The sequence below is a fragment of the Delphinapterus leucas genome, chromosome 6, assembly GCF_059928025.1.
Source record: "Delphinapterus leucas isolate spDelLeu-1000000601 "Yukka" chromosome 6, BTC_Dleu_Yukka2, whole genome shotgun sequence".
In the NCBI taxonomy this organism is placed as follows: Eukaryota; Metazoa; Chordata; class Mammalia; order Artiodactyla; family Monodontidae; genus Delphinapterus; species Delphinapterus leucas.
In genome coordinates, this window is record NC_143134.1 from 22,725,339 (window position 1) to 22,736,772 (window position 11,434).

Consider the following 11,434-nt stretch of genomic DNA (forward strand, 5'->3'; position numbering starts at 1 on the left):
AATGTCCAGGACCAGAGGGCTTCACAGGTGAATTCTATCAAACATTTAGAGAAGAGCTAACACCTATCCTTCTCAAATCCAAAAAACTGCAGAGGGCGGAACACTCCCAAATTCATTCTACGAAGCCACCCTCACCCTGATACCAAAACCAGAAAAAGATATCACAAACACAGAAAATTACAGACCAATATCACTGATGAACATAGATGCAAAAATAACATAAACCACAGCAAAGAGAATCCAACAACACATTGAAAGGATCATACACCATGAAAACCGGGATTTATCCCAGGAATGCAAGGATTCTTCAATATATGCAATCAATGTGATACGCCATATTAACAAATTGAAGAATAAAAACCATATGATCATCTCAATAGATGCAGAAAAAGCTTTTGACAAAATTCAACACAATTTATGAAAAAAACTCTCCAGAAAATGGGCATAGAGGGAACCTACCTCAACACAATAAAGACCATATATGACAAACCCACAGCAAACATCATACTCAATGGTGAAAAACTGAAAGCATTTCCACTAAGGTCAGGAACAAGACAAGAACGTCCACTCTCACCATTCTTATTCAACATAGTTTTGGAAGTCACAGCCACAGCAATCAGAGAAGAAAAAGAAATAAAAGGAAGCCGAATTGGCAAAGAAGAAATAAAACTGTTACTGTTTGCAGATGACGATACTATATATAGAAAATCCTAAAGATGCCACCAGAAAACTACTAGAGCTAATCAATGAATTTGGTATTGTTGCAAGATACAAAATTAATGCACAGAGATCTCTGGCATTCCTATACACTAACAATGAAAAATCAGAAAGAGAAATTAAGGAAACAATCCCATTTACCATCATAACAAAAAGAATAAAATACCTAGGAATAAACCTACCTAAGGAGGTGAAAGACTTGTACTCAGAAAACTATAAAACACTGATGAAAGAAATCAAAGATGACATAAACAGATGGAGAAATATACCACATTCTTGGATTGGAAGAATCGATATTGTGAAAATGACTATACTACCCAAAGCAATCTACAGATTCAATGCAATCCCTATCAAATTACCAATGGCATTTTTCACATAATTGGAACAAATAATTTTACAATTCATATGGAAACATAAAAGACCCCAAATAGCTAAAGCAATCTTGAGAAAGAAAAATGAAGCTGGAGGAATCAGGCTCCCTGACTTCCAACTACACTACAAAGCTACAGTAATCAAGACAGTATGGTACTGGCACAAAAACAAAAAGAGAAATACAGATCAATGGTACAGGATAGAAAGCTCAGAGATAAACCCACACACATATAGTCACCTAATTTACAACAAAGGAGGCAAGAACATACAATGGAGAAAAGACAGCCTCTTCAATAAGTGGTTCTGGGAAAACTGGACAGCTACCTGTAAAAGATTGAAATTAGAACACTACCTAACACCATACACAAAAATAAACTCCAAATGAATTAAAGACCTCAATGTAAGACGAGACACTATAAAACTCTTAGAGGAAAACATAGGGAAAACACTCTTTGACATAAACCACAGCAAAATCTTTTTTGACCCACCCTCTAGAGTAATGAAAATAAAAACAAAAATAAACGAATGGGACCTAATTAAACTTAAACTCTTGCACAGCAAAGGAAACCATAAACAAGACGAAAAGACAACCCTCAGTTCTCACTATGGAGAACAGTATGGAGGTTCCTTAAAAAACTAAACATAGAACTACTACATGATCAGCAATCTCACTGCTGGGCATATACCCTGAGAAAACCATAATTCAAAAAGAATCATGTACCACAATGTTCATTGCAGCACTATTTACAATAGCCAGGACATGGAAGCAACCTAAATGTCCATCGACAGATGAATGGATAAAGAAGATGTGGTACATATATACAATGGAATATTACTCAGCCATAAAAAGAAATGAAATTGAGTTATTTGTAGTGAGGTGGATGGACCTAGAGTCTGTCATACAGAGTGAAGTAAGTCAGAAAGAGAAAAACAAATACCGTATGCTAACGTATATATATGGAATCTAAAAAAAACAAAATGGTACTGATGAACATAGTGACAGGGCAGGAATAAAGACGCAGACATAGAGGAGGGACTTGAGGACACCGCGGGGAGGGGGAAGCTGGGGCGAAGTGAAAGTAGCATCAACATGTATACACTACCAAAAGTAAAATAGATACCAAGTGGGAAGCAGCAGCATAGCACAGGGACATCAGCTAGGTGCTTTGCAATGACTTAGAGGGGTGGCATAGGGATGGTGGGAGGGAGGCTCAAGAGGGAGGGGATATGGGGATATATGTATGCATATGGCTGATTCACTTTGTTGTACAATAGAACCTAACACAGTATTGTGAAGCAATTATATTCCAATAAAGATGTATTTAAAAAAAAAAGAAAATGTGGTATATACATACAACGGAATATTGTTCAACCTTAAAAAATAAGGAAATCCCGCAATATGCTACAACATGGATGTGCCTTGAGGACATTATGCTAAGTGAAATAGGCCAGTCACAAAAGGACAAATACTGCATGATTTCACTTATATGAGATATCCAAAATAGTCATACTCACAGGAGCAAGAAATAGAATGATGCTTGCCAGGGGCTGGGGAGAGGGGCAAATGGGTAGTTGCTAATCGACTTGTATAAAATTTCAGTTGTGCAAGATGGATGAATTCTAGAGATCTGCATTACCACAACGTGCCTATAGATAATAATAAATGTATTGTACTCTTAAAAATCTGTTAAGAGGGTAGATCTCATGTTAAGTGTTCTTACCACAATAAATACAAAAAAGAAAGAAAAAAACCCAGATTAATGGATACGAAGATGTGAGATATACATGTACACATACACACACACACACACACACACACACACACACAATGGAATACTACTCAGCCGTAAAAAAGAATGAAATTTTGCCATTTGCAGCAACATGGATGGACCTGGAGAGTATTATGCTTAATGAAGTAAGTCAGACAGAGAAAGACAAATACTGTATGCTATCACCTAATGTGGCATTTAAGAAATAAAAAAACAAATGAATATAACAAGAAAGAAGCAGACTCACAGATATAGAGAACAAATTAGTGGTTACCAGGGGGAAAGGGAAGGTGGGAGGCCAAAATAGGGGTAGGGGATTAAGAGGTACAAATTACTATATACAAAACAAATATCTACAAAAATAGATTGTACAGCACAGGGAATATAGCCAATATTTTATAATAACTTTAAATGGAGTATAATCTCTAAAAATTCTGAATCTGCATTGTACACCTGATACTAATATAATATTGTAAATCAACTATACCTCAATGAAAAAATATATGAATGAAAAAATGAAAAAAGGAGATAGCATTTCAAGTCAAGGGTTTTTATTATGACTCAATAAGATTTGAGTTCTTCAGATAAGTTATGCCTATTTCTTGTCAAAGCTGTTTCTTTATTACTCTTAATGGTTGGATCCTCTTATAATCTCATTTTCTAATATGTTGTTTCTGCTATGTTTTTAACATTCATCAAGACATGCACTCATTTTTAAGTACTGTAGCTTAAACCTTAGGTTTTTAAAATATTCAGCCATATTAAAATCATAATTATTTTTAAGTACTGTAGCTTAAACCTTAGGTTTTTAAAATGTACAGCCATATTAAAATCATAATTATTTTTTCTGCCCCCTTCCCCTAGTCTTGCCTCATTTTTGCTTCACATCTTGCTTGCTGCATAGTCCAGAACTTATGTTCAAAGATGCTTAGAGAAGGCAGATATTTTGGTCTTCATTTGATTTCATTGGGAATGCCTCCAACATTTCACCATTGGGAATGATGTTGACTCTTGTGTTCATATAGAAAATTTTATCATTGTGGATGCAGCCTCCTATTTTTAGGTATTTTTAAGAAGTCAGAGTTCATGTTTACTTCTACCAAATGCCTTTCCAGTCTCCATGGAGGCTATCAGATGCTTTCATTCCCTTATTTAGGCTATTGATATGGTACATTATTGCTGATCAAAGCACCTTCATGTACATGGAATAGACACTTACTTTAGATTTTCCAAAATGCCCTTGTAAATACTCTTCATTTGAGTCACAAGAAGGCTGGGATGGAGTGCTTGTCTCCTGACGAGGTGGGTGGGAAAGGACTAGAAGGGCAGAAGGGACTATGTGGGTGCTGGGAATGTTCTGTGTCTTGATTGGTTGATGGCTACTCAGCTGTATACAGTTGTCAAAACTGGAGCAGATACTTAAGAAGTGAGCATTACTGCAGGGAACATGTCCCTCCATGAGTACATGAGCCTGTGAACTGCTCAGGGTGAGAGGTTCCTCTCCATCTCCATAGAGACTCGGGAGGGAAGGTGGCTGCCCATGTCACACAGCGGGCTGGTTGCCGGGCTCAGTTCTGGAACCCAGGACCCCTGATTAAGACCAAGGCTGTTCTCCACTGTGTTTTACAGGAACCAGCAGAAGCTGAAGCGTCTCACACGAGAAGAAGGCTGCTGGTTCCAGCAAACGGTGCAGACCCCACTGAAAGTGAGTGCTTTCCCCGGGCACTGGGGCAGGAGTGGAGGGAGGAGGGACAGTGTCCTAACTGCCGTCCCCATAGCTGTTAGGGCAACTCAGAGCAGGGATGGCTTGTCACTGGACCTTCGGGACTCTAATTCCCTCTCTGACCCTCTTCTTCTCCCCACCCTGCACCCCTCTGTCCCCTAACAGTGTCCCCTAACACCTCCCTGTCCTTCCCTGCCCCCCATCCTCCCTCCTCCCCTGTTGCTCAGGGCCAGGTTGGCCCACCCTGAGGCATCTAAGGGGCTGTGCCGTCCAGCAGGGCACCCAGGGGCCGCAGGAGGCTGTGGAGCACCTGACCTGTGGCCAAATCTGATGAGCTGTAGTGTAACTCCATACTGCATTGCAAAGAATTGGTAGGAAAAAGGACTGTAATATGTCTCATTAACAGTTTGTTGTATATTGATTACATGTTGAAATGAAAATTTTTAGAATATATTGAGTTAGTACCCTATTTTATGAAAATTAGTTATTACTTGTTACTTTTTACGTTTTTCAGGGTAGCTGTTAGAAAATATAAATTTGTATCCGGGGCCCACCTTATGTACCTATGGACGGTGTTGTGCACTACATTTCACACACGTCTCATTGAATCCCCAGTACAGTCCCGTGAGGTGGGTGGTGTTGGCTCCGTTTTACGGGTTAAATTCTTGCTCCGAGTCTGTCCCCATCTAGCTCTGCCACAGTGTCAGTCAGCGAGGCCGAGCTGGGCGTGAGGCCAGAGACCTTCCTCCCTCCAGGCCCTTGCTCTGTCCCCACTGCAGAGGTGGCAGCCAGGTGACCTCACTCTCGTGAGAACGGCAGGTGCCCTCCTCTGAGGTCTGTTGCACCACTGTGTCCCGCCCTCTGTCTCCTACCACAGACTGCCTTCTCCCTCCATGACGTCCATCTCCCCTCCCTGGTGGGCCCTCATTCCCCGCTTAGGGCAGGACTCTCTGGAGACCTGGACTCCCTGCAGTGCTTTGGGCACAGGTGAGGCCTAGGCAGTGTGGCCTGATTCTCTGCTGATGGGAAGCATGTCAGGGACGCAGAGCAGCAGGTTCACCAGCAGGGGGCGCTCCTCAGCTCCCACCCTGGGGTCTAGGCCTGACTGAGGGTCCTCTGCCCTTTCTGAAGCCTGTCCCAACTCTGTCTCTCTGACTTTCCCTCAACCTAGGTCTGAGACTATTCTTCGATTACTTTGCAACCGCCGTGTCCCCTAACTCCTGGGACTCACTCATGAGGCAGTTGGGCCTCACGCGAAATGAGATCCTTCTGGCCAGAGAAGGGGTCCGGGTCCCTCGGGATGCCTTGTATGAAATGCTAGAGACCTGGGTCAGCAACAAGGGACGGGCGGCCTCAGTCAACACCCTGCTGGATGCCTTGGAAACGCTGGGGGAAAGACTGGCAAAGGAGACAATTCGGGACCACCTGTTGGGCTCGGGAAAGTATGTCTATGAAGATGGTGAAGCAGGCTCTGCTGTGTCCTGAGTCTAAAAGAATCTCTTTATGAAACTACAGCTTCCCTACTTTACCTTTTCTTCTGGAAAGGGACACATGATTGGACACCAGCCTGGATGAAACAGCCGGTACTTGACGAATACTTGAAGGAACACTATCATCCGATATGTGCAGAAGTTGTAGAGTTCTAGAACTTTTCAGTAAAATGAGTAATTTTTATGAAGTGTCATTGATAAATGATGGTGGAAATATTTATAAATATTTATGCTCGTGTATGTACTGAGAGTTGATTTAGGATGTCATTTAGTTCAGAGCACTTTGTCATCCTACCAGAACTGCACGTTTTACTTGTATTTTTTATATTGTGAGATCCACCCATGTTATGTGTGTACTTAATTATGTCTAATGATGACTTAATATTTTATGATAAGCATCTTTCCATTTTAATATTTTTGTATAGATTTATATGAACGTGGGAAACCTTTTGGAAAGGTTACTTACTAGGTTGACTACGTGGGTTCCCTGGATGGGAGCAGGCAACCATAAAATCAGTAAAAATACAGAGCAGGGAGGACGAAGCCCACTGCAGTGGGAGGCACTGGTGGGATCAATTCTCCCTCATCTGGGAGTTTGACTTTGTCTAGGATTAGATGACCAGCAACTTTTAAAGTGTCCATCATTTCCAACTGACAATTTTATAGGTGTGGGATTATTTATATTATTTATTGGTAGATGTTTACAAATGAGGAGAGAGTGAGGAGAAGTAGCATCCACATGCAGCCCTGTGTCTGGTATCCATGAACTGGGCTGTCATGCATGGGCCTCCTCCTGTTCATCTATGGACCTGAGTGGGAAGGGTGGGACATGGGTGGGACACGTGAGTGTCAAATAGCTTCTACGTCATGTGCCACGTCTGGTTTTGTTAGTGAACCTTCAGTTCTATCTGGGCTCCAGGGAGAGAGGACAGGGATCTGCTCCTAATGTCTGCCATGGTCTCTGGGAGGAAGAGTGGACAGTGCTCATGGATTGTGTTCAATGTTGGCTGACTCAGCACTAGATGAGCCCTCTCACTTACGGTGGTCTGAGTCCCAGAACAGCCTTTTTAGGGTACAGATTCCAAATATGAGGAGCTTAGTGCCTCTGTAAGCATCCCACTTCTGCATGAAAGGGAACACATAAACACAAATTCTTTTTTTCTTTTTACCATTAGAATGTATACTTTATTTTTTAAAAATTTTCCATTTTTAAAAATTGAACTACAGTTGGTTTACAACTAAGCCTTCACGCCACAACTAATAAGCTCGTGTGCCTCAACAAGAGAGCCCACGTGCTACAACTACAGAGCCCACACACTCCGGATCCCCGCATGCTGCAACTAGAGAGAGAAAACCCGCACGCGACCACTAGAGAGAAGCCTGAGATCCACAACTAGAGAGAAACTGGAGCAGACTATGCACCATAACGAAAGATCCTGCATGCCTCAACAAAGGTCCCTTGTGGTGCAACTAAGACACGACACAGCCAAAAAAAATAAAGAAAATACATAAATAAAATAAATAAATATTAAACTCTCATCCACTGCTGGAATGAGTGGAAAGTGTGCAACCTCTTTGGAGATGTCTGGAAATACCTGCCAAAGCTGAATATACACATACCTTTTAATCCAACAATTCTACTCAAGGGCTTCTGTGAAATACAAGAGAAAACATTTGGAAGTGAAATGAAATGAAAAACTGGGAAACCTCTAAAATACCCATCAAGAGTAGAACTGATCATAGAATTCCATTCACACAATAGAGTCCTCTAGAGCAAGGAGACTGAACAAACTATAACTACATGTAACAGTATTGATGAATCTCACAAATACAATGTTAAGACATGAAAGACTGACAACTGGAAATGAATTCTACTTACGGAACATGCAGAATCTAAGGTGTCAAAAGTGAAGGTGGTGGTTTCTGTTGGGTGCTGATGATAGGAAGGAGGTGTGAGTGGGGCCTCTGGGGGATTGGTCACGTGTTGCGTCACTATGTGAAAATTCATCCGACTTATGAAAAGAGCACGAATATATTCTTTTGTATGTATGTTATACTTCAATAAAAACTTTAAAGTGTGCCTCATAAAAAGATGCTGTTTGAGGGTGCTGCCAGTAGATGCCCTTATGTGCAAGGGGCTTAGGAAGGGGCTATCCTGGGGGACTCTGCCAAGGAATGGAGGCCAGGAAGACATGTAGAGGGAGGAAATGGGAAGTCCCAGGGGTCTCCACAAAGACAGTAGAGGCAACACAGCCCCTCCCCCAGAGAAACTGAAGCCCTGACAACAGGCAAGGGAAGAATGGAAATGGCCTTACTCACTTGGCAGATGGCCTTCCCTCTCGAGAAGTCCCCAGCACACAGCATGTCCTCGTGCACAGAGAAGCTCTTGCCTTTTTTAGGTCCATATAATATATTACAGAAGTTGTAATTCATCTACTCACCCCTCCATCCATTTGCCCATGCACCCATCTTTTGATCCGTCTCCACTCACTCCATCTATCTCTGCCTACCATCTTTGCACCCACCCACCCATCTTCCCTTCCAGCCACTCATCCTCCCACCTACCCTTCGCCCATCCATCCTCTCATCTAACCACACATTTATTCCTCTGTCCTTGTGTTCAGTATCTTTTAGACACTAATGATACACGAGAACATTTTTACTTGGGGGAGCCAGTGACACCGAGCAGGGCCCTGTGGGGCTCCGGGGCACAAAGCCTTTCTGTGTCCCCCATTTCTTTGATCACAGGAAATAGACTTCATTCAGCCTCCATGACCTTCTCTGAGTTCCACTGGGCAGATTCAAGCAGTTGTTAATTAGGGAAGGGAGGGGATGCCAGACCAGTGAGAAACAGTCAAGAGAAACAACAGTGCAGCCTTGGGGCAAGGTCCTGGCTCCCCATCAACGGATACACAAAACAATATCTTTGAGCTGTTCTCTGATACTGAAACCCCCTCCAGGTGGGAGAAGTTAATGACTAACAATGGTATGCTGCCCACAAGCATGTAGACCTCAGACCAGTTGAAACCTGAAGGACGATGATGCTGACTCCTACTTACCTCACAACCACCTCATCAGAAGAATGTCTAAGAGCTGATCATGCCCTCTTTGAACCATTACTTTAAAACTTCTCACTATCCTCTCCAAGGAGACACACAGTTTTTTGAGGCAGGAGCCTGCTGTGTCCCCCTTTGCCTGGCAAAGTAAGAAAGCTATCCTTTTCTACTTCACCCAAAACTCTGTCTCCGAGATTTGATTTAGCACCGGTGTACAGAGAAGCTGAGCTTTTGGCATCAACAGGGTAAATGAAGTAAATAAGACAAATTGTTTTAGATCTAAGAAGTGGTGTAAAGGAAGTAAAACAGGGAGATGTGCTATTACGGGTTGTCTGTTGTAGCTCATATGATCAAGTAAAACTCCTCACAGGAGCAGCTGAGTTGTACATGTAAAGAAATGAGTCATGCCAAGGTTAGCAGGGAGAGCAAGTGAGGACAGGGAGGCAGCCAAGGTGGAGGCCCTGAGGTGGTGATGGCCTTGGCATATTCAAGCAGGAAGGAGGCCTGCTGGCTAGGATGGTGTGGGTGAGGGATGTAGTAGGAGATGAGCAGAGAGGAATGGGGGCCAACATTACGCATGGCCTGAGAGCCAAGGTAAGGAGTTTCGACTTTTTTCTAGGCATAAATGAGAAGGCACTGAGGGTAATGAGCAGGGAACTGGCATGAATCCTGCTTTAAAGCAAACACTCAGACAGCTATGTGGAGACTAAAGTACAGCACACAGGGTGGGATCTCGGAGACCAGTCTGGTGGTCCAGGCAAGAAACGAGGGTCTATAGGACCAGGGTGGCAGCACCTGGGGTACCTCCTAGGTGCCAGGCCCTGCCTGGGGCAGAAGCTGGGATATTAAAACAAGAAATACAGGGTTCCTGTCCTCAGGGAGGAACAGTCTGTGTGTGTGTGTGTGTGTGTGTGTGTGTGCGCGCGCGTATGTGTGGTATGTATGTGTTGTGTATGTGGTGTGAGAATGCTGGGAACGTGGTTGTTTGTCCTATGATTAGGGAGTGTTCATGACATACTAGTAGGCAGGGGCCAGGGATGCTGGCACATCCCACCCAAAGAAGACAGGGTCTTTTCCAAATGCCTGGAACACCTCTGTTGAGAAAACTGGTACCAAATTATGACCCTACAAATAATTAACATATATATTCTTTTTCCTCCTAATATGGAACCATAAGCATATCCTCAAACCATAAACACTCCTTTCCTTAATAAAGACTCTGGCTCATAAGTCTTTGCCTACATTTCTCCTCTTTCAATCTTAAAAACCATAATTTTTTTCCTGTGTTACTCAGTTCACCTAATAAGCTTACAAAGTAGATAGCTGAGCTGTGTTGGGAGAAGAGTAAAGTGAGGTTCAGAGAGCGAAGCACTCTTAAATCATAATCATTCTAACTTCATCAGGCAGGCTCAGAGGGGAGAAGTCATACATGTGTTTTCCTTCCACTTTTCCCAAGTTCCTCTTATAGCAATGGGAAATCAGCGTATTTGTCAGTGGCCTGCAATGGGCCAGAGCCCAAGCATGACCTTTGAGTTGAAGCAAGTCCTCTCAGATCCATGGTTGATTAAAACCTTGGAATCCAGAAACAGAAAGACTTCAAGAACCCAGTCTTGATTCAAAAAGTCAAAGATTCCCACACTTTCAGTGCAAAGATTTGCACTTAGGGAACACTGAAGCTTTATTTATTTATTTTTATCTTATATTTTTGTAACATCTTTATTGGAGTATAATTGCCTTACCATGGTGTGTTAGTTTCTGCTTTATAACAAAGTGAATCAGCTATACATACACATACATCCCCATATCTCTTTCCTCTGGCACCTCCCTCCCTCCCACACTCCCTATCCCACCCCTCTAGGTAGTCACAAAGCACCGAGCTGATCTCCCTGTGCTATGCGGCTGCTTCCACCAGCTATCGGCTTTATATTTGGCAGTGTATATATGTACATGCCACTCTCTCACTTTGTCCCAGCTTACCCTTCCCCCTCCCCGTGTCCTAAAGTCCATTCTCTAGTAGGTCTGCGTCTTTATTCCAATCCTGCCCTTAGGTTCTTCATGATCGCTTTTTGTTTTAGATTCCATACATATGTGTTAGCAAACAGTATTTGTTTTTCTCTTTTGGACTTACATCACTCTGTATGACAGAGTCTAGGTCCATCCACCTCACTACAAATAACTCAGTTTCGTTTCCTTATATGGCTGAGTAATATTCCATTGTACATATGTGCCATATCTTCTTTTTTTATATCTTTATTGGAGTATAATTGGTTTACAATGGTGTGTTAGTTTCTGCTTTATAACAAAGTG

The 11,434-nt window shown here is 42.6% G+C and overlaps 1 protein-coding gene across 8 annotated transcripts in view; it reads left to right on the top strand.

The window, feature by feature from the left end:
* TNFRSF10B (TNF receptor superfamily member 10b) overlaps window positions 1-8,162 on the top strand; it is a 48,246-nt gene extending 40,084 nt beyond the window's left edge. For 6 of the 8 annotated variants that reach the window (XM_022595055.2, XM_089912814.1, XM_089912818.1 and 3 more), the window contains 2 exons: window positions 4,488-4,563; window positions 5,753-8,162. In XM_022595055.2, the coding sequence (XP_022450763.2) occupies window positions 4,488-4,563; window positions 5,753-6,066 (390 nt within the window). In that variant the 3' untranslated portion in view covers window positions 6,067-8,162. The other 2 variants (XR_016393503.1, XM_022595056.2) reach the window with 2 other exon arrangements.
* The last annotated feature ends 3,272 nt before the right edge of the window (window positions 8,163-11,434 follow it).